We start from the raw sequence: 25,781 nt of genomic DNA on the forward strand, positions 1-25,781 counted from the left end.
ATTTTTTGGGGTGGACACCCCTTAAAATTTGGCCGATTCTCAAAAATACTGAATGTGCATAATTTCATAAGAATCGGTCGAGCCGTTTCAAAGGATTATGGATGCAACATTGTGACACGAAAATTACATATATTAGATTTTGACATGAGAATTAAGGTAAAGTTAAAAACATCATATGAACTTATAAACTGCTAAACAAATATGATTTTTGATAGTCTTATGAACATAGCATACGTAATAGTATATCCAAACCAAAATAATTTATTCAGTATAACAATAAAACCATGTTAATTACAGTCCTGACCTATGATAACATGATAAAACGCTTAGATTTCTATGCTAAACGTAAAATTGCATTATCTATGTAAATTAAAAAACATACATTTACATAATCCGACTTAAGCAACAATGTACAAGTGTATTGCGTGAGAAGAGATCAATAAACATACATATTAAAGATTTACCTCCGATTTAACACAATGTGGTAATGGTAAATTAATAGATACATAATAATATAATTATACACGATGAATAAAAGAGATATAGAAAAAGAGAAAGCAGGTTTACTTATATGTATGTAAAAACATATTATAATGTATTTTGACTTCCAAATGACACCTTATAGTAACTGATCAAAACTATAATAAATACAACTATTTGTGAGGTTTTATTTTTTGAGTAATTATTAATGAAGTTATACTTCTTCTGACGCGTTAAGGCAAAATAATAAATTAAATTTAAGATGATTATTTGAAAATTTAAATGAGAAATAAACCTAACACACGATGTCGACGGCCGACATGCGTTAAGGGAAAGAACGCATACTGCGTCTCACATCGATAGAGATCGTCTCACTCGGATAGAGTGGTAGATTGGTAGACGGAATTAATATCAAATAAAAAAATACTGCATAAATAAATAAATGATTATAATTGCATAAGTTGATAAAAAATGTCTATCTATGTCTTTTTTTTTTCAATTTTCGTCATATATTATTTTTCTTTGTTATACTCAAATAATTTATAGCTTATGCTAGTGGGCTCCGAGCACGGTATATTATCAAAACCTTTTAGGTAAGTATTCTGAAACATCAAGTACATAATTAATAATACATAATTAATGATATACATTATTTCTATATTTTGGAGTTGTTGAATGTCTTATTAAGTAAATAAAGTTAGTATTTAAATATTAAAAGTGTTTAGCATCCTAAGGCAAGGACTAAAATCTTTTGAAACATAAAATTAATTCAAACTTTACGACTAAATTTGTAAATTGTTTTGCATCTAATGGTCTAAGCCGATTACGACTCATAGATGCAAATAATCTTGTCTTTGCCAGATATCGTAAATTTTTGAAACTATGGTAAATTCCGTTCTCCTTAAGATGTTTTCTTTCACCGTTCCAGTTATGTTTATTGAGTAGACAGGAAAATTGGCGATTGAAAATCAATAGCACACGAGATATGGTTGAAACTGAAATAAATATAATTGAAATAAAATACCAAGCTCACATTGAAGCTCTTGCAATACAGTTCAATCGACGGGGAAAATGTAATCAACTACTGCGCTGTTATTATTTCATTTCATATACATCTTGCTACTTTGTCTGTCATGTAATAACCGGCAGTAGAAGTCATGGCTTGTCGTTCAGAGATTCTCAACCTTACAGATATGACTCAATATTTAAATAAAACTGTAACTCAATGTTCTGAGTGCTTTTCGGCAACCGTCATCATCGACAGATCGACACTTGCTTGTAGGATGAGGAACATCTCGGAAAAGCATATTTAGACCCAGAATTTAACGGCTTCAGTCGGGAACAATGGTGCCTACTTGTGTATTTAGAAATATATATCAATGAAACACATACAAATCATATTTAATACAATTTAATAAATTCATATAGCTCGTAATGTATCTCAATAATATCTATTAATGGCGCAAACTTAAATTAAGAGGCCAATATATTAAACGATAAAATAAATAAACAGGAGTTATTGTAATCACAGCTACTACTATCCTTCTCAGCACAGACGAGAATACTACTAACAAAACATAATTCGTTAGTTGTATTCTCGTCTGTGATAAAAAATCAACATAAGACGAAAATAAACCGTACTTATTTTTTACTAGAAACATAATTTGTATCGCTTTCAAAATTAGTAAGACAACTTATAATAGACGTAGGGTGCTATGTACATAATGTTTAAATAATATGTTTACAAATTGGCTAAATAAAAATAGTTTGATTGGTTCGGACTAATACCTACAGCTGAGTTTCATCATCAGACATCAAGGCAGAATACAAAATACCATCACCACGACATCGTTCTACAGCTGAGCGTTTCTTACGGCAGTGTGCCTCGCACTATCACAATATGGAACCAGCCCCTTTTTCAAATTTGACTTAGGAGGGTCCTTGCGAGCATACTGGCAATATGAGTGTCCATGCATCACTTAGCATGAGGCGAGCTTCTTGCCCGTTTGCCTTTAAAAAAGGTATTTACGCATAATATTAAGTCTGTGACTAAAATAGTCGCAAAGTAGTGAATCTAATTTGTAGCGTCGTTTGTTAAATCAGTTGTGCGGCTTCACAGCGCACTGGATGATTACTTCATTAACTTACCAATATAGGTATTGTTAAAATGTATTTTATATACCTTCTCAGACTGACTAGCAAATTAAAATTTCTGCCGGCCGTCTATTTAAAGGTTATGTGATAAATGTAGGGTCTGCGCGGTAAGAGAAACGGAATAGAAATATAACGTCGCTGTAGAATATGAAATTATGTGCGTAGTCTATACTTTTGGATGGTAAAAAGGATTATTAATAACTTAAATAAGTCCTTCATCATGATTATATCAGTTAAATGATATAAAAAATAAATGGTTTTTTGACAATGGTTATCATTCTATAGTGACAATAATTCTTATTTCGCGTATTTTTATTTACAAATATTTATACTAAAAATCAAGATAATCACTGTTGAACAATGATGTAGTGTCATCAACATGAAAAATAAATTTAATTTATACCACAAATTAAAACCGCAATGACTTGTAATTGTTCACAAGTACATACACTTATGTCGTGATCTATACTCTGGGGATTTTCTTTAATTTATTGAGAAAACTAAACAGATACTTCTCAATACAGTAAAAAATAGTAAAACATAAAATACATTGGACATATCCACAAGAAGTTCCACTTAAAAAAATTATAATACAAAGCAAAACAAAACATGACAGCATAAAATTTATAAATTAGGAGAACGACACTAGTAGCTATAATAAAAAGGAAGTATACAAGTCTTAGGACATTAAGGGCCTGTTTCACAATGTATGGATAAAGTACCAAATAGCCTTGCAACACATAAATTATTCGAAAGATAAAAGTTCCGAATAAGATACTTGGCATTTCATGACAAATAGCGCTATCTGACAGTCCTGAAACGCATTAATAGTGTTTATCCTACCAATAAGTAACAAATAGCTTATTTGGAACTTATCCGGACATTGTGAAACAGGCCTTTAATATTGCTTTACAGACAAGTTGTTCACATCGTTGACATATGACTTGCCTGGAAATAATAATCACGATATTAATTAGAAATTAAGGAAGAGTAAATATTCTCTAATCCTGATGTCTGGAGTATCTGATGTAAAACGGCGCCAACACGCACTACTTGCCACTAACTAGTTTGCTGGCTGTATTCATTTCAACTCAACAATGAGTTAATTTCCCCTCTGCGATTAGATATAAAATAGTGTATTAATAATAATCCGACTCGCTCTTAGCCAAAATCACCAAATTTTTTTTTAAGGTAAAATATGGTTATTTATGTAATAATACGAGATTATTACATGACTAGTATGACCTTTCTAAGATATTTAAGAGAATATTTCACACCACTAATTCATCCATTTCATTCTGATTTTTAAGGCTTTTAATCATGGGGCATTAAATTTGTCAAGAAACAACGTGGTTTTGATATTAAATTATCGCTATATAAAAATTGTGACAACTCTGAGTACGCTAATTGCAAGTTTATGTACAAAATCAGTCCCCGTCTCGATATCAATAAACAAAATATAAAAAATATGAAATATTTACGATCTCTCATACCTTTGCAATACTTTTATCATTGGAAAATATAGGTTCCATAAAAAATTTAAATTAGAGCCATAACTCAGATGCGGCTTCCACGCGTAATGGATAATAAATAATACATATGAATCTATTCTTTGATAATAAAAATAAGACTGATATGTCTATGAGAAATAACAGATTTCTTTTTTCGGGTTTAAGATTCTATGACTTATTATATTCATAATTTTATGTGTATATTGTGTATTTTCTAAAGCGTTATGGATACTTATCGGATTGTACAGACGGCTACATCATCTTTGAGTTTCCCAGGCCTCCCAGGCTAGTATTTATATAAAAGTAGAAAACATTAATAATTAAATCCGCACTGTCTTGATTTTCCTAATTGACTTTTTAAGATGTCATATTTAAATTACGATTTTCAGAAATCCGTTTTAATAACAAATAATTATCCTTAAAATTATTTAAACAAATGCTATTACGACAAATGTCGATACATAATTAAATGTGTGCATATATTTACAATATCTATTTATTCAATTTAAAAGACAATTACAAATATACTATGTATTAAGGTGTGTATCGTCTCTAGTTTCAAATATTCAATTAGATATGTTATATGTTACGAAAAGCGCATAGCGTCTAGCGCATCGTCAAGGTTTCGAGAGGAATGCAATGTCGCAACAAAACCGGATCCTTCTTGTATTCAATATTCGCAATCTCATTTTTGAAATGTTAGATAATACGCTTTATTTGTTACGTGCTAATTACTATAACTCTTACAAACCGCCATTGCGGCTTTATTGAGTAAAATTATGGCGACCAACTCTGATACAGCTACACTATTAACCGTCCTAAGTACTATCAAACACTTCTTAGTAAAATTCGACCTTAAAGGAAGGCAACATTGTTTGATTGCTGAGCAAAATAAAAAACAAAACACAATCACTTTATTGAAAAATAGTGCCTCACTCAGCTTAAAGCCAGCAGGAACAGCTTCCAGTTGGCTCAGCGTCAATTCAATTTTTAATTTTCCTAAAAACAATATGTGTAGTGAGAAACTTAATTCTCTGTGAAGGTAGTTTTTTTGACGGTAGAACGAGAAAATGACCTCTCTTTGCAGTGGTTAGAACTATCAAAAACGGTTTGGGATACCTACATTACATACATAAGACTACATATCACTTATTACAAATTTTCTCTATCCTCTCATATCTTAAATATTTGATATTCCGTGAAAAGGATTTTACATTACAGAGATTAGCGGAGCACAAGTCTTAAAACTCAAAGAACTTGTGAGATACATTTTGATTTACTAGTACGAACTTATGTAGTAGGTATATATCTAGGTATGTATCATAATGGGATTATCTTGAAGACAGCGGCCGACTGGTGGTCACGCGACAAAACCATTAAAGCAAGGCCCCCGATAAACTCATTACGACCCCCTATGAGTATCCTAAATTGAAACTAGTAGGTGGTACCCATTTTGATATTGATAAATTTTGGGACATGGTGCACGTAGTTTAATCGTGTATTACGTATACGTCATTAAAAAAAGCCTTTGATTTGCACTTCGGTACACTATGTGTGTCCTTTCGAGACACTATTTACTATATCAAGGAGCAGTGTTCAGCATGCGACTCTCAGGCCAGGCACTGCCGTAGGTTCAATTCCCAGCTGTGCGCCACTAGAGTTGCTATATATGTGCATATTTAACATTCGTTCGTCCGGTGAGGAACAAAATCGTGAGTAAAACGGCTTAAAAAAGTCGACGGCGTGTATCAGGCCTAGGAACACCTGCCTTGATTAACAAATGATGATCATGAAACAGATTATGTATCTGAGGCCCAGCCCTAAAAAGGTTATTAAGTGATTCTATTTATTTTCAATTTTGATTATTCATATATTTCTCATAAAAAAAACAGTATTAATATCGTAACAAAATAAAGTACAGAGACACAAAAATAAAAAATAAATGTACTTCTGTTTGTGCAGAAAAAAAAAATCAAGGTGTATCACCTGAAAGCCCTGAAATAGATTAAAGGTATTTTTTAAACATACATACTTATAAACATAACATACATGTGCGCGCCGAATGTGTTTTGCCCGTCAATATAACAACACAATTCCTGTATTCAACATATATATTTGTTGTCGAGTTATATTACAACTATTATATTTTAACAAAGCATATCTTATAATACTTATTAGCATATCTGAACATAAAGATATATTAATTATTTTTCGAAACTTAAATTGAATCATTTATAATTGCTTAACTTTAATATTTATATCTAATTATTCATTTTGAATGTCATTGTGAACCAGAGTTCGAACAATAGGAGTTATTACAATTGGAGCGTTTGTTAATGTTACGCTATAATATATATAATTTAAGATGTATTTGTTTAAAGTAAATTGGATATTTATATTTGTAGTTATTATATTTTGATATGTATGTTTCATCATTTATAAAAAAATGGATTAAGAATATATATTTTAAATTTTACGTATAAATTTAATATAAAAGTTACCATTAAAAACGTTTTCAATATATAATCAGATATATCTTTTGCTCAACGAATAAGTATCGCATTTACAGCAAGGAAATACTGACAGCGTTAAAGATAAGCACAGGAACTAAATTTTATATATATATATATATTTTTAATTTTCTACTAATTTCTAATTACGATTATTATTACTGTATAGGTTAAGAAGAGTAAATACTGTATATTTTATGTGATGCGAATAAATAAATAATACCATTATAGAAAATTAATAAAAATAACAAAACTAACGTATTTTTTTGACTTTACGTGAATGTTCTATGTAATAGTAACGTAATTTAATAAATACAGTATGTTTTCGTATCAGTATTGATTAACGATACTTGGGTTTTAAAATTTAATTTAATATTAAATAGAAAGTATATATATGGACGAAATCGTTCATAAGCAATCATGTGAAACCGAGAATCATCGTTCCTACAAGTATACTAGCGAAATCTTTAAAAAAGTTTCTGCTGAGAGGGGTTTTCTACGTTTAATTGTTCATCGACGTACGTTGTTGTTCATAAAAGTACGACAAACACTCAAATTCAAACGTAAACAAAAAGATTAGTTTAATCTTAGAAAAACTATTTTACGACAAATCACGTCAGCTGTAAGTTATTTGAAACAACATTAAAAAGTATATGTCTTTATCAGTCCGTTGTCCATTTATTTTGCTGTCGCTTTTGTTGACAGAGGGCGCCGTAATCGATAAGAAACTTCTTTGTTAAACCCTTATTCCGTTGGCATTAGGTGGTATTTCCAGTAACAACAGATCCAGGGGTGAGAAAATATGATTTATGTAGTTGAAAATAGAGTACGTTTTCCATTGTGTAAAGATAAACTAGGCTTAGACGTGCGCCTCATTTTTCCTTATCATTCAAAGGAAGAAATAGAAATGGACGAATACCTGTTTTAAGAATACTCGAGGGATTCAACATGATTTTTCTAGTGAAATACAATACATAGTTTATATATTAGAGGTAGAATGTAACTGACCTTTATAATAAATATCTTTAAGCAATCATAAAATTAAGACTTTCACCCCTGACAAGGCAAATTTTATTTAGAAAAAAGTCACAAGATCAAAGCAACCGCTTCTGGTTTATATATTTTTAAAACAAGGTCTTAAACTAAGGTAGCATATGCTACAAAGAGAATGTATACACTTAAGAGGAAATAGGCGGGGCACATGGCAAGAGGCAGAATAGCAAAAAAGTATTAAACTGGTGCATATACAATAAAGGCAAAAGAGCAAGACAATTTAGAAGGTGGATTGACCAGATTTAAGACAGCCAGGGTGACAGAGAGTAGCACAATTTTGACCTTTGTCAAAAAAGCACAGAGATCTAATAAGAATGAGACGATAGAAATGTATCTGAAATAAAAGACTTTTATTATCAACAAGTCGTTGTAATAACGCATATTGCACGCTGTTTCATGATAATTTTTAAATCTAATAGGCATGCAGGATCAGCCTCCAGTGCCTGACACTGGCCATCGACATTTTTGGGTCTAAGAGATGTCGGTTTCCTCACGATGTTTTCCTTCACCGTTCGAGCAAATTTGAAATGAGCACAGAAAGAAACTCCATTACACAGCCGGGGAACCTACGACCTCAGGTATGAGAGTCGCGCGCTGAAGCCACTAGGCCAACACTGACCATTCAAGATCACTTACATAAATATACATGAATATTTACAAACATATATATTTGCGCGCAACAGTTGCAATGACATAACGCGACGACCTTGATTCAGTCACGGTCGCAAATGCAGTAATAACCCTCCAATGAAAGTGTTCATGTGACTCGTAATCGTCCATTTTTTGTAGCAACCATTAAACATAATAAATTAACTTGTAATAGTTTTATTTATAACTAGAATTCGTTTTAGGTAGGCAATAATTGCCTTGCCAACTTTGTTGTATCAATGCAATTAATGTTCGTTCCAACCGGTTTTTAATAGTTCGATTAGTGTTGGATTGGCACTATGTGAACTATATGTTCCCTGTTGCATGAATATATGCATTAAAATATCGTATATATACATAATTGTGATTAATTAGTCAATTTTTATTTATAAAACTGTTTTAAACCACAAAAAATAAGGCTTTATTGTATTTTTCACATATACAGCTTTTAAAGCTAGAATTTCTGCAATCGCAGGTAATAATATCATACATTGGTGAAGGCTTTATAACACGAATAGCTATTTTATTTCAATAAACAATATTAATAAACTTTAATTGTAAATGTATATTAATTGTTATGTTATTTCCTTCTTATTCCCAGTTACTAATAAGGAAAATTGGATACATAACAGCAACAATTGCGATGAGATAAATTATTAAACACAAAGTTATTATTAAAAATATGAAAGATATATAAACAAAGGCAGGCGAACGTCCTTGCGATTCTGTGAAAGGCGCTTGGGTAACAAGCAACTACGCAACGATGTCTGTATTACAATATTTTCTCTACGGTCTGCGGTTAACTTGACAGAAGCCGTATTAGTAAATTATTTGTACATTAGAACCGATAACTTAAACCTGTGGTTAAGTCCTGCATGTAATATTGTCGAAAATAAGTAAACGTTTTCCTGTAAACAAATTACTCGATCCGTTTAATTTCACATAATTTAATTTAATTCTTATTCTACTTTAATTAGAAAAATATTACTTATCTGCATTTACCCTATTGCCTAAAAAACAAATTAATTCATTAAAAATTATTTATCTCGTAACGAAATATACTGTTAAAATAATTGTGTTTTTATACATGTATTATCTCTTCGAGTAAGGCATGTTTGCCTATTGTATGATGTGGTTATTTTACCAATGTTTCAGTGTGCCGAGCGTAGGCAAGCTTTATATATATATATATAAAAAAATACCTACCATTATAATTCTACATTGTCTATCTATATGTCACATTGTTACAAATTTCTTACTTTAAAAAGTGTCCGCTGACACATATAATTGATTATATTAATAGATAGAAGGATTAACTCTATAGCGTAAACTAAAACAACATACAACAAACACAAAAATAAACTTCACAAAGTAGTATCGTATTACACGCATTAGGCTCTCTGTTATGACGTTTTCTCATGGTAAAATAAAAATGGAACAAAACGAGACACTATTTATATAAAGAAAGTCTAAATATAGTAGCCGAGGTAGTTTGTCCCGTATATAGAGTGGTAAGTGGTCAGCAAGCCAGTCGGACCAGTATTGCAGGTGCGGTATAATGTAAACAAGTAGACATAGTTTGTTAAGACTTAGGAATTACGCGGAGTCTGTAGAGTAGTATTAGTTAGTATTATTAAAATTGGTTACGATTTCAATTCGTTTTCATGTTTTTCAAGGATTTTCTAAAGTGTTTTCTATCTTTATTTATTAAAACAATTCAATGTGTTTACATACATCTAGTCACTTGTTCTTCAACCACAATGACATAATAGCTTAGTGTGATTGATGAATTATTTGAAATATTTTTGAGATTTTTTATCCAGCAAATCGATATATTTAATGTGACTAAAAAATTCTTATAAAAATAATAAAAAATTCAGGTAACTTTTACCAATAATGACTTTTAAAGAAAAACACTTTTTAACGGATTATAGTTATGTATTATTGTATTTAAACTTATAATTATTTGTACATAATTTAAAATTTAAACCGACGTTTCGCGTGCTTTACAGCGTGCGTGGTCACCGTGACCACGCACGCTGTTTTTCTTTAAATGTGTAAAAGTTATGTTAATAAAAGACAATACTAATAATGGCTTTGTTTGTTGTTTCATGTTGAATATATGTTTTGATTTACCGATCTCGAATCTTACTACTGTGCTTTGTAAAAGTGTGCTTTATGTTTCTGTTTTATATGTGTATTCCGTTTTGGCTTTTGTGTGTAATGTAATTATTTGGTTATTGTTTAATGTATTAGCTGTAGGAATACTTAAATGAATAAATAAATAAATCTGTCGAAGGAAGTTTGACAGTTATATTTCAAAATTTACATAGAAACCTTAAACAAAATTATCATTCTTTTGATTTTGCGATTCTGATACAATAGGAGGTATACGAAAGAATACAGTTGGATTTGATGGAAGGCAGATGTGTAAGACAAATATAGTATACAATATCTAAACCGGAATATATTCTGATACTATTAATGCTTACACGTCACGCTGAGGCAAGTCATCATTTATCATTCGTTTACAATCATCTATCGTCCTCCATCATGCTATTTGTGTCAAATTAAGATTCCTACGTATTCTATGATCCTTGAATCTAGGACACACTTTTGCAATGTAACGAACTTTGTAAAGGTAACATATATTTTATTTGTTTTATTGAAATCACATATCCCGTATATTTGTTTTTAATTTATTTTATTGTTATTAATTACTGAAGATGTCATGTGGAACATGGTGTAATGGTCGCAGCTGATAAACGTCGTGTAAAACAAAAACTTAGCGATTAAAAAGAATGACAGAGTTTATTTCCTGTGCTTCTATTCCGTTACAAAACCTTTACTTGAGAACTGGCAGTAAATGTAAAATTTGAATCATTTATTAATAAACTATATTAATATATAAGTGTAGTGCGCAGTGTGAAAAGCTTAAGTGCTTGTGAACACTAAGTGTTAGGTTTAACAGGCGGTTCTTTAAATACATCGTTGACAACACCTCAAACAATTTACAATACAACTTTGGGGCACTGGGTAATCAAAACCAAATAATAAAAAATGCGATTATGTAATTAATAAATAGATTATATTTTTTTTAGGTTTAGGCCTAGTTTTCTGTATCTGTTTCACGATCATTTGTAAAACTAATAGCCAAGCGACTGTCAAGGGTAGGTTATTAGCCTCATGTGCATGATACACCCCGTTAGTGCGCACATCAAGACAGTCCATTTGTGCTCAGCTGGAAATCGAACCTACGACCAGGGATGAGATGCAGAAGCAACTAGGCCAACACTGCTCCAAGAAAAAATCGTTACGCAAATTGAATAAATAATAACAAAAATAAATATTACATCCATGTAAAATTTATTAAAGTAAATCGTTGCTCAATACTAAAACAGTTATCGTGATAACTATTCTTTAAATTTCACAGATAAAATTTTCGATAAAGCTTAAAATGTATACTTACACGTGCGCGCGTGGGAGCGCAAGATGTGAAAATAAAATTCAATTATGTCTAAAAATGTTCTGCGTGTTCTCAAGGAAATGTGATTTCCAAGTATAAAGATAAGCTAGTGTCGGGATAAACCTAATATAGAAAGCTTGAGACTAGATCTTAACTTGGCATTTGTTTAGTAAGATATATGGTCAAAAATGTTTAAAATTTAATTTTCACTGAATTTAACAATTTTCGCGAATTCTGTTTCATTAGGAATTAAGAAATGAAAATAATGTAAGAACTATTTGAACGTCAACGCTTGAAAATATGATATAAGGCGTCATGTCTTGTAGAATTAGTTTTAATATTTTTTATAGACCAGGGGGTAAAGGGGCAGGAGGCTCACCTAACGTTAGGTAACACGCCCATTAACACTCGCAATGCTATAGAGCGAGTGCGGTGCCGGCCTTTTAAAAATGTTTGGTCTAACAATTTATTAAATGAGGACTGCTAGTTAATTACGATATCATGCTTTATAAAATAACTATAATGCTAATGTTCGCTAAGTACATCGCATTCGGACAACTTGTACGAACGACACCTTTGAACTTACGTCATATTTTATATAATTTCAGTATACATATATATTGTCAAAATTTTACAAATATAATATAATACTATTTCACATTATACAGAAATACTTTTATTATATATTATATTTAATAAAAGGATTTCTGTTATTTTCTTTCTTATATTTTCATTTAATTATTTATTTCCAACACACAAATATAAAGTTTTTAAAATTTTCTTAACCAACATATTTAGTAATACTTAAATAAATAATAAATTTAAAAAAAAAACAAATTTACAAAGTTTTGTCCCTGTTGCAGTGTGACCTTTAACACTGGCAGCATTTCCTCGTTTATTTGCAATATATGGATTGATTTTTAAAATTATCTATTATGAAACTTATCTAAGTTTATAATACCTATTATCTAAGGTTACTTTCTTTGTGATGCGAAAATATCTTGTTTTCTTAAAAAATCGTAATATTCAAACGCTTTACGTGATATTTGGAGCAAAATTTGTTCTGTAATTTGCGATAACCGCAAATAAATGTTAACTGAAATACGAGAATTTTATTAAACTTCGTTGAGATTAAGCTTTCTGAATATTTATGTTTATAATTAAATGCAAATTTGTATGCAACATTTTTATCTCATTATAAGTAAGCGCAAATGTTTGTGTATGTATTTACAAAAGAGGTGTATGTATTTATTTATAATTTATTAAAGTATTCCTACAGCTACTCATTAAACAATATTAAAACAATTATATTATACATAAAAGCCAAAAACGGAATACACATTCAAACATAAACATAAAGCACAGTTTTACGTATTTATACAAAAAATATAACTAAGCACAATTTCATACCAAATTTTAAATTATAAATTCAAAGATTCATTGATCATTATAATAAGTATTTAATATAAAGGAAGAATCACAAAGCCATTATTAGTAAAAGTTACCAGAGTTAATAAAGAATTTTTTAGTCACATTAAATATATCGATTTGCTGGTAATTTGTGTTGTAATCTGAAGGCATACGATACATAACTGAGTTTCGGAAATAGTTGATTAATATCTTACGATATATATAATATATAAATAAATATATACATTTCCTACGGTAAAGGCAACACTGTGACAATACTCCCATATCTCAAAAACCCAATACACATGTGTAGGCACTTTAAAATCTTTTCTAATAATTTTATGCTTATGTGCTACTAAAATTGAAAAGACCAAACGATAAATTGACGTGAGTCTTTTTAATATGATTAAGTACTTTCACGGTAAACCCATGAACTGTTCTGATCTGATCAAAATTTAAACCTTGACATACTGTACCTAAGTAATAACAGTCAGTTTTGATGAGACGTCATGATGAAATCTAAATGTCCAGAGCTTTCAAATATACATGGTGTTGTATAAAGACGATAATATATAAAATTAAGCTTTGCATTCTAAGCAGACATAGGCAGATATATTTCTATGTCAGTTTATAATATCATTATAATATACCTACGCAAACGTTGTTTTTACACCCAAAATAATTTAAGTTGAACTAAAATACTATTCTCGTCATACCATTTTGGAATTAGATTGGCAAATATATTTTTCTGTAGATCGAAACCGACGATTGAAATAATGGGAATTAATTATTATGCCAAGTTTTTTTTTGTAACAGAAGGATGAAAAGCGAGTAGGATGCTAGTTGAGGCTCACTTAATGGTAAGTGATAGCGCCGCCCATGGACTCACATTGTCAAAAGGCTCGCAAGTGCGTTGTCGGCGATTTAAAAATTGGTACGCAAGTAAATCTGACTTTAGATAAACATTTATTGTTTATTGTTAAACCATGTTGATGGTATATTAAAATTATCCGAGTTATGTAGAATAAATTGGTATTATTAAATACCTTTTTTCACTTGTGTCTTCTCTAAGTTTTCGTCACCCCTGCACATTGTGTGACCGAAATGATGCGTTGTTGGTATATGATTGGCAAACGGGTTTTAATATGAAGCTGGGTAAGAATGTTTAGGTCTACGGTATTTTTAACATCCGCCTTCAGCTTCACAAAAGCAGTTTATGCAATGTAACAGTAAGGTAAGTTGACTCCGCCAAACGTTAAATATTTGCAAGTTGCATTACATAAGATGGCTTACATTCGCCCTTTACGAACTACATTATCGAACTGTTTGATTATGTACATACATTATTTTGAACACAAAACGTTTTGTAATTGTAAAGCAAGATTTAAATGGATGCCGTGAGAGAATTATATTCAAACAATTGAGCATCGTAAGTGCACGGTATGACAGGTATAAATATGAAATGTTGCTTTTAGTATATAAAGAGAAATGTTGTAAAAGCAAACATATCGTCCTGTTGACAGAAATTGTAAATTTAAAAGAAATCCTTTCATGATGTTTTTCTTCAAGAAAAGAGAGTACCGATTCTTAAAAGCCCGGCAAAGACTTGCATTTCGGCAATGTGAGTGTCTATGGGCGATGGTACCACTCAACGTCAGATGAGCTTATTTGCCTCCTATTAATTAAAAAAAAAACCTAATTCTTTAAGTTGTACTTTATTCTGAAAAAAGTTTAAATATTGAATGTTTATACTATGCATGGACAACTTATCTGTGTCAGTCTCTTACACAGATTGTAAACAAAATATAATCTTCGTATCACGTGTGACAACGAGTTCCACGACCTTAAATAAACCACGTCAAGGACCAAACAATAACTTGTACGATTTCCTATAATAATTGACACGCAAAATATGCTATGCCATGACGACTATATTATTGAACTGAATTATAATATTGAGTCTTCGATTGCCTGACGCCTGCCAATGAACAGTTTTCTGTTGAGTTCATAAGACATTAAAATCATTAAAAAAAATAAACATTAAATTAAAAGAAAAAAAAATCGATTATGTATATAATTTTTTTTTCTAAAATAAAAAGTTTACCTATCTCTGATAGTAGTAAATAACAATTTAATAAAAACTCTTCGAAGGGTATATACTTTTTTAAAATTGCAGTAATCGCAGCACATAGTGACCTTTTTAGTGGATGCGTTGCCGGCCTTTAAGGGAGAAGAAAATTTTGAATAGACGGAGGTCGTATCTCTCAGTTAAAACCCTACCGGAAAATCTAAATAAAATTCTATTATTAAAGAAGTTAAAAAAAATGGAAGAGGGTCAGGCTACGGCTAAAACACCATTAGGGTTGTGGTCCTGAAGAAAATTTGAGCCTTTGAATTCGTATTTAAGTATTCATATTCGTTTCTTAAGATACGTTTCTATTTCAATTTTCATTTAGCTAACTGTGTGCCCTTTTTAGGCAAAGGCCTCTTCTAAATCTCGCCATTCCTCTCTGCCATGTAGTGCTGTTTTTTTTTAATTTAGTCCATTCACCTTTCACCAACTTAGAACTTCTTCCTGACCTTGAGCACCAGTTTAGTACTTTTATGCTCCAATTTACTATTAGCTGCTACATACTTGCTAAAAGATACCTGGCTAACTAGGAAAAGTAAAAGATTATAAAATTAATTTAACTTTTCAGAGTCAATATCACATAAGTTGGTGAAGTTGAGCAGTGCATGCAAAGTCGGAAGGCTGCCATTAATATTAATCGCACTAGCGACAACTTACTACAACGTAACAGATTTTCATATTAAACTTATCACCTTATATATCGTTTTATTTAGCATTTATTAGTTATATAGTAATTATGTTATATTACTTTTTAATCAGTGATCGGAGGTAATACTTAAAGATCACTTAAGTTAAGATTTAGAGCCTACAAAACGTACAGTTTAAAGATTTTTCAAACATGTGTATAAAATTAAGTCATTTTGTTAATATAAGTGCATTTCTTATATTATTTTATGTTTACGTAGACATATCTGCCAAATAACATGTATACTAGGGTGGTCCTTATTCCTAAGAAAAAAAATTGTTTCTTTAATTTCGCGGGGCACAACGTAATTTGGTAGTATAACATAAGAAAGTACTTTAGTATTTTTTTCTTTATTTTTTAATGACATTTCGATATATTTCTATCATATTTACCTCAAAAATATACGGTTTTCTCGTAAAATTATTACTACTAGTGGCTAAAAATCAAAGCGGTCCAGCCAATGCAAATCAAATCAAGAGTCCAAACACCAGCGCCCTTGAACACCACATCCGCCAACGCATATATCGATTTTACACGCACATACAAGGCTTCCACGCGTGCATTACTAATGACGTAATTGCCGACACTAGCGCACAATTACAGACCATAATACCAGGGCAATAGGTAAGTGAATCGCGCATAGCAATATGTCAGTTAAGACCGCTTCAGATGTAAACATTGCCGTAATTAAGTAGAAGTATTAGCGTTTACTGTTGACCTTGTTCAGATTCGTTTTCTTTGACCGAGTGCCGCTTAACTTAGAGCTGATAATTTCTCTTCATGCTACGAGAAACAGGTAAAAATAGAAACTACAAGAAAACCTATCAACAAGCATTAAACTTCTGCGTATGCGCCGCTCGTATATTTGTATAAATCATTACTAAAAATGATTAGCAAATTATGACTTACGTCTGTTGTCGAATTGGAGAAATATTTTTGTTAAGTCAACAATAATAATAGTTGTTCGAGGTTTCATAAGTCACGTACACGCAATCACCAAATCTTCACCGAAAAGGATGGTGATGATCTCTGGAAGTACTGGATCTGTCTAATGACCCTGACTGTAAAGGATATGTACACAAAATAACAATGGTTGTGAAGAGGCGGTCGCCACATCACATCGCATGTCGGGAAGTGGATAAGGCTCTGCTGTTATCGCATCCCACCTTAGGCGATTGCAAGTGGGGCCTTGGGGTTTTAGTGGGAATGCACAATAGTGAGTTCCACATGGATTGTGTCCTGGGATTTCAGGGGATTTCTCAAGGTATTCTTGAGAATTCCTTACTTAGCTTTCTTGTTAATACATTCAAGTTTCATCTGCCGTTCTGTCAAGCCAAAATTTTAATAGTGAAGTATTTAAACGTTCCTAGGGTTTGAAAAAAAGTCAAATGGCGCTTGAATATCTGTATGATTTTGCTAAATCAACAAACAGGGAAACTCCTAGTAATAGAAATAAGTATTATACAGCGCTTACATAATTCAAGTCATCTTGATTAACTCTGCTACAGAGTTTATGTAATGAAAATTAGAAGATCATCTTCAGCGATTGCATTGAAATGTCAATATAACGTAATAATATATTACCGCCTTGCCGAGAAATGTTTCTATGAAAATGTATTCGCAAATAACGAGTGTTGTAGGAAAAATTACGTGTGAAATACAATATTCTCTTCGATAGACGGAAATATCAGCGACACTATGAGGAACCAGGGAAATCTTTTCGAACCATTTTTTTATTTATTCATTAAAGAACGTTTTCTTCTCTCGAAGGCCAGATTCAGATTCACTTTGGACTTTTTAGAGAGTCCGTGAGAGTATATGTGAGCAAAATATACAACCTGTGTTTAAAATTTTTACAAATGTTAGGCACCTACTTACCTGTATATAACCTTATATATTTATATTGCAACAAAAACATACAATAACAATCTCAGAATAATTTCATATCGAAGCATATAATTTCGTTATAATAATAGAAGATAGCATTAAATATTTTATAATTATATATTTATTCATACAGACTTTTGTCATAATTCTTGGTTCAGCTAAGAGTAGAATTACCTACAAGTTTCTTGCTTAACAGTTAAATCTTTTTGTGGTTATTGTATATATTTTCATTGCGTAGCTGTTTGTATTAAAACTTATTTGTATCTAATTATTTTCGCGGATGTCAAGTATTAGTTATTGGGACCTCAACGATTTTCATTTTTATGTATGTCAATAATAAAATGTGTGTCATAATTTTGTGGTCCCAATAAAAAAAATGTTAATCGCCAGCATCGAAGCTTCTTCGGACTTTTCGTACAGTATCAGTACAACTTCGACGCGTTAGCAATACAAAAAGGATTGGAGATGTAAACGACAAATCAAAAAGTGAAATGTTTCGAATGAACACGAGATTTGTAACATTTGCATATTGGGTAACGGATTCGTTACGTAACGACACAATGTGCGTTATTCCTTGCAATTCAAAAATAACGATACACATAAAGAACAGGTTTTATTTGAGGAAACTGTACATTTGTTAGATTCAGCTTTGTATGGTAATCGTATTAATTTTACATAACATTGGATTAAACATAATGTTTATATATATTCTGAAAGGCACTTACTATGGAACTAGCAATATAGGAGGTTCTTAATATAAGCTTTGTCATAAAGTCTTCATAACCCTTTTTATTTATTCTTATTTCGCTGTCTCTGCGACACATAAAGTGTCTTGGCCTCTGAAATTAGAATGTTCCAGGGCCTGTACTAGCTTTCAGCGGTACCTCGACGACCATCGGATCTGCGGCCACTTGGCCGGTTTAGGAAAGATTCCGTCGCTGCCCGTTCTTGCCCCATGCGCTCAAGGGGCCCCAGCCAACGTAGTCGATGGACCTTTCATTCGACTATAAAATTGGGTTGGACTACCAATTGTTAAATCTGTTTTAAGGTTAGCATCCAAGCCTTCTTTCCAGCCATACATTAAGACTATATAAACATTTGTATATAGGTATATATTTCTGTTTAGAACCTTTGATACTGAGACCATTTTAATATATTTAATGATTATTAATACAATGTTGGTAAAATAAATAGTCTAGATTATGTTTTACTTTAGTTAGTAACTCAACTACTATACTATCTCAAGGACATACACAAATTTTAAAGGCCAGCAACGCTTTTGCGAGCTCTCTGACATTGAGAGTATCCATGGGCGGCGGTATTACTCAAGATGAGCCTCCTGCCAGCATATTATGTAAAAGTGAGAACTGTCTGTTCAAAGAATAACAGCCAAATGAAACCCACCAGGATTCATCTTCCGGTTAGCAATCTTGCAGGGGAAAGAAGTGGCTGAGTCGATCTCCCGCTCTCTTCCCTTCTCAAACAATATAACTTAATAAAGTTTTTAACGTACTAACTGTTATAAACTTTGATAAAACTAAATTATCTCCGTTGTATTTAATTAAAAATTCCGATAAGAAACTTTGTATTTTATTGTGAGCGCTTTAATATAGCAGTAATTAACTCGTTTTCCTCTTTTACAATATCTAAATATAATAAACATTCGTATATATTTTTACAACTGTATTAGCAACATGAATAATATGTAAAACCGAGTCAAGTAAGCATATTTCAGCAGCGCCTATATATATTTGGACTAAACCACATCAAGAACGCGTGTGTTTAGGATGTTATTTGTGATGTTGTCAAAAATGCAGTGTGTGTCGAGTGGTATCAGCGTACGGTTGCTCATCTCTAAGATCCGCTCTGCAAATGTGCATTACACTTCCTGTCTATGTGCGCATTTACATTGTTTTTGGTTATACGGTGAACGAAGATATCGTCGGGAAACCAACATATCTAATTATCTAGACCTACGACATCGACGGCGTGTATCGGGTGTACCTGATCACCTTCTTGCCTTATTATAAAAAACAAATGATCACAAAACAAATCCAAAAAAGAGGCCAAATATGAGGCTGTAACGTATTGGTAAAAAATACTACGTTTGAGGTGTCAAATTTAACATACATTTAACAAAATTATCGAAACTATCATGATGGGTGTGTAAAGTGTACATGATTGTGCGTTCCATTGTGGTCAATAGCATCTCTAGTCCAACGGGTATTGGCACGCGATATTATACGTCAGAAGAAAATCTCCTATCCTAGACAAACAGAAGTGTCCAAAAACAATCCACTCTAATGTTTACGTTTTCACGAGTCCGGTTAGTGTTTTCTCGTTAGTATGCAATTGGTGTATATCTATCATCGCATTTATGCAAAAATTCCATTTTCAACGAACTAAAGATAGCGGGTGCTTAGCTACTTTGGCCATATTGCCATGAGAGAACCGGATAGTCTTGATAATCTGGTGATAGTAGGGAGGATTGATAGCAGGAGAAGTCAGGAATGCTCTGACCAAATTATAGGTCTCAACATCCCTAATGAGACAAACTGAAAATGACATGACCTGAAGTAACGAAACCTTTTAATAGTTCTTCTAAAATTTAGTAAATTTAAATCACTTTATCGTTGAAAATCTATGAAAATTATAAACTTCTGGCACTTAAAATTCATAGAATGTTTCACATGAATCGCCACTACGTGATACAGCTTATTCCCACGATATTATTACGTTATATTTGCTATTATAGTAAATATACAAAATTAAAAAAAATATAAAAGACATACAGATTCTTAAAGCATGGGTTACATGTATCACGATCATACATAAATATTGAATATTAACACCATTCTAATCCTGGCGATGGCGAAAACTTCTTACATCATCCATCATTGCTTTTTATCACTTTTGCTTCTCGATTTTATGTCTCAGATGTTGACGTCAAACCGTTAGTGATTTAAATGTACGACAATATTAGAACAAGACAATACTTGCGGAAACACAAGGTTTACCACAGCGCTTTTGCAACTTGCTTGGTACTTCGAGAGGTCAACGGGTCATTGACCTAGCAACGGCCATGAACTACACCAACAACCAATGTAATATTTTAATGGAGTTGGTTAATTTATTTAGACTAACATCGCAACGTATAATGTGAGATATTTGTCAACAGTTACCAAATTCATGGGAATTATTCACATGCTTCATACTCGTTACATTCGAGAAATAACATTTGCCAAATTGAGCCTGGTATGAGTCAAAATCGATCCCCAATCTGTTATATGGGTGTGCCAAAAAAACAAAGATTATTGCAATAAGTGTTAGGTAGCTTTTACCCAATGTATGGATTAAGCCTACGCTAAAGACAAACCAAAACATAAACTGTAACTGTAACTGAATAACAGTCAAAATTGTGTTTTAAATATTTAATTTGTAAAGTTCAATATATAAAAACAGCGCTACAATCTTTTAACGTGTCAGGCCTCAGATTTCTGTATCTGTTTCATGATCATTTGTCAATCTAATAGGCAAGTAGGTGATCAGCCTCCTGTGCTTGACACACGCCGTCGACTTTATGTGTCTAAGGAAGGCGGTTTCCTCACGATGTTTTCCTTCACCGTTCGAGCGAATGTGAAATGTGCACTTAGAATGTCCATTGATGCACAGTCGGGGATCGAATCTACGAACTCAAGGTTGAGAGTCGTATACAACAAACTGCTGGAATAAATAATAATATAACATCACATATCGCAAAGGAACTTACGGACCTACTTATAAACCTATTGTTTAACTTAAACTTATAGTGTGGTATTAAATTCACTAAGACTAAAGCTTAAATTTACGTAATGTTTGGAATAGCTTTCGAAGCGCGTATAGTTACTTCATAGTTAAGAGAGATTTCTTAATTATATTCTAATCAAATTGTAGTATGATTACTCTAAGTAACATATTAGGTAACATGTGTAGATTATGTGGTTTTGTTTAAAGTGAAATTGATATTTTCCGCTCTTGATGGGGCAAGGTATTTTACAGCAAGATACATTTAATATATGTACTATCAAATTGGCATCGCATGTTTGCACACAGGCACACAGTTTTCTGAGGAGTTTTCTTAATAGAACAAGGGACAACCGCCGCTGATGTTAAGTAATACCGCCGCCCATGGACACTCTCAACGCCAGTAGGCTCACGGATAATACATGGTGGGCAGCTGGATCCACATAATGGTGGTGCTCGGCAAAAATTGCCTTTAGAAACGCTCAAAGGACGGACGTCCAGGTGATATGGGTGGAATTTGGTATTCTGCCTCGATGTCCGATGAAAAGCAACTGCAGGTATTAATCCGAATAACTCTGAACATTCTGGATGATGGGGTAGTAGTTACAGAGATGCGGTTAAAGAGAGTATAGAGTTCTGAGCAAGTGTACAGTGTAAGAAATATCCCGATCGATATATATATATAGTTATTTTTCTATTTATAGCGAACATAAATACGTACATACATGCTTTTACCATTAAGATTATGATAACAATGTTCACGTGCAATGATTGTTCAAATTATTATTAATGACTAGAGTAATTGAATGTCCGGTTACTTAATTGCTGATTTTATTCCAGGCATTAACCTATTAATAATAATAATAATAATAATAATAATTATTTATTTATTTTTCTCCCTTAAACATTAAACAATAATAATTCTTAATATAGTAACAGTATTGGGAGACTGGTTTCCAAACTAGGTAAGAACCTGTAATATGGATAACCAGGCTTCCATTCCATAGCATATACATAACAAAAAGGTAGTTTGTAAGGGATTGTGTATGTGAGTGTGTGTGATAGTGGGGAAGGGTACGCATGCGTGTGTTAGTGAGTGTTAAAGGGTGTTTGACATGACAAGAACATATTATGTGAAAATTATTATTTTATTACTTCCAGTAGAATTTCAGTTTCATCATAGCTCAAAGTACTTAAAAATTTATGAATTGTTTTCTTTACACATTTTTTTGTTTTAGCATATATGTTCAGAGTTTTGTTGAGTTTGTTATATAAGTAACAGCCAAGAAAAGAGAACGATCGTTGAGAAAAATTAGAAAAAGATGGGGTTGTACAAACGTTATATTTGCGACGTTTGTCCAATATAGCGGTATCAAAGAATAAGAGCGAATGTTGTTTCAGAATAGTGTATAAGATAAAAAGTTGACGAACTGTAAGTACAGAACAGGTTTTATAAAGTTCATCAGTAGGGAATCGGAAGGGGAGAGACAATGAGGTTTTAAGAACTGCACGTTGGGCTCGCTCAAGTTTCAGGAGAGAGGTTTTATAGGTGCCTCCCCAGACCCAGACACAGTAAATTAGCATGCAATTATTATGGTTTAAATAATTGATCCAATTAAGTTTTTTCACATAATCTGTTAGAATTAATGACATTCATTGAATTTAAGACTGTCTTGTTCGTAAAAACTAAATTAGGCTTCTGTTTTATGAAAAGAATCGATAGCATAGCATAAACATAATTTGATAGAAAACTCTGAATTTGCGCATTTTTTTCTCACAGTGTATTTAGACGGAGTATTCAAATAAGTTACAATAAATTAGAGTTAACGTGTTAACTACTAACTAAAGTAACGATTATTACACGTTGCGTTAAATTCATTATTATTAATTTGTTATGATTTCCATTCAATTTACAACCGTATTACATACTATGTTGAGATATAAAATTCCTGTAGTAGTCTGTGCGATAAACGCGGAAGACTTCATGCACGTATTTATTCCTACTCCATTAGCCTGACAGCCACATTAAATAGCTATATTCTGTGATATATCATATGAAAATATAATTGTAACAATATAGTTACCACAACTATTAGCAAATAGTAACGTGGTCTGAAATGCTGTCATTTAGAATACACAATTACATTCGTATTATTTAAAAAAATACCCAAACCATCTTATTAAAACCTTTAAAAAAATTAAATGTTTATGGTTGGTGGATTCAGTTACTCTCACTGGGTCCGTTGTGTGTAAAGTCCTGGCTAACTAAGCCAGCCTAACTCCTTCCAGAAGCACAGAAGCCTTCACAAAGCGACCTCACTACTCAGAGGATTCCAGGACTACGTGGGTGACTGATTCCTCGGCCCTGAAACAGCCTCTGCACATGTGACTGCCTGTCACGCCTTTATTATTATTAAACCCTTACCTGAACAACAGCGTCCAATGCCATCCTCTCGATGTCCACGTGGTAATAGTTGAGTTGGGGAGCATACCGACGCCTGGGCCGGATATCATCATAATACGCGACCACATCATTGATCGACACAACAGGGCAATCGTCCACCGTGCTGCACCCGCTACTAACACCGTCCACCCCACTATCAGAGTCACCTTCCCCCCCGAATCCCTCCTTAGAATCCCGGCGGTCACCGTAACTTTTTTCCGATTCCTGGTACCCGGATTCGGTCATGTCATCCGGCGTAACTATTTCCGGTATTTTCGTCGTATCGTACTCGTAGCCAACTTCATCGTCGACATTTATTTCATCGTAGTCGGCCATTTTGATATATTCAAATACTGTTCTGATCGAATGTCCACTACATGGTATGCCACACCAGTCACTCCTGTCGCCCTGAAATAGAAATTACGATAAATAAATGTTTCTTTTTAAATAATCAAACCCAACATAAGTTTGTGAAATGAAAAATAAGGATAAAGAGACTGCCAAATCACGCCAACGCAAATATTTTCTTGTCTATACAGCCGTAAATGCCCCAAATTATTTTTATATATGCAACTTATTCACCAAAAATTAAAATCGTAAAAATCGTTGCCTTGTGTGTTGTTAAAATATTGTATTGATATTATCCACCTTACCAACGAATTTATGACGAAGTATTTAAAGAGGCGGGAACGAAGACTCATATTTTGTTCAAACAGTTATTTAAAATATTAGGTTTATTTAATGTTTCAAATGTAAAGTTTTTTTAAATATATTTTTGTCTATTAATGTACTTACAACAATTGTTAAAAATATATTTGTTATCTTTGTAATCTGTTTTGGCTTTCTGTATTCTTTTTTGTTTTATAATATGTATGGTAGCTGTAAAATTACTAATAATTAAATAAATAAATGAACCGCTTCTCAATCATACGTATTCCCTTTCGTCCTCCTAGTCAACCACGCATAATTTTGTGTTAAAAATCACATTACCGTAGAGCTCAAAGTTGATCATGTTAATGTGTTTCCTCTAGAGGGTCCGGCTAAGTAAATAATATTAGTAGTTTTAAACTACATAATTGAGCAGCACATTTGACTTGATTACCCATTAAAGTATTGATGCGAGAAGGGTTAAAGCGAACCCAAACTTATTCCAGCAATACTCGACGCGTAATACATGTTCTGCATCGTTACTGAGTAACTCCAATTATATTTAGCGATTACGATTTCAATGTTCACTATATATCGAAATTGTAAAGGAAATACTATTGAAGGCAGCTGGTTGGTCAGTGTTAGTACGCGGCAAAAATTACGTTAAAATTTATCAGTTTTTGAACGATCAACGTCGAGGTAATACTAATCACAATCCGTACATTCAGTTAGAAGACACAGACAGACAATTTTATTTTACTATACTTGTCTTTATTATGGGTTTAGAGACAATAAATTTTAAGTGACGATGTTTTACGAAAGAAATTTTATAAAAGAAAAAAATATATTTTGTGTTACAGTTCGCAGAGTTTTCATGTCATCTTTCGTACTACTAAATTACCAATAAATAACATTTATTTTCCGATTTTGTAAATATTTAATTTAAACATTGTGTTTGTTAAACCTTATTTA

The 25,781-nt window shown here is 32.2% G+C and overlaps 1 protein-coding gene across 1 annotated transcript in view; it reads right to left on the minus strand.

The window, feature by feature from the left end:
* Window positions 1–25,781, minus strand: part of LOC111002785 (terminal nucleotidyltransferase 5C) — a 143,011-nt gene that overhangs the window by 88,232 nt on the left and 28,998 nt on the right. Inside the window, exon 2 of the mRNA XM_022273002.2 lies at window positions 24,144–24,569. Within this exon, the coding sequence (XP_022128694.1) occupies window positions 24,144–24,497 (354 nt within the window). The 5' untranslated portion in view covers window positions 24,498–24,569. The remainder of the gene's footprint in view (window positions 1–24,143; window positions 24,570–25,781) is intronic.

This window comes from Pieris rapae, chromosome 7, assembly GCF_905147795.1.
Source record: "Pieris rapae chromosome 7, ilPieRapa1.1, whole genome shotgun sequence".
In the NCBI taxonomy this organism is placed as follows: Eukaryota; Metazoa; Arthropoda; class Insecta; order Lepidoptera; family Pieridae; genus Pieris; species Pieris rapae.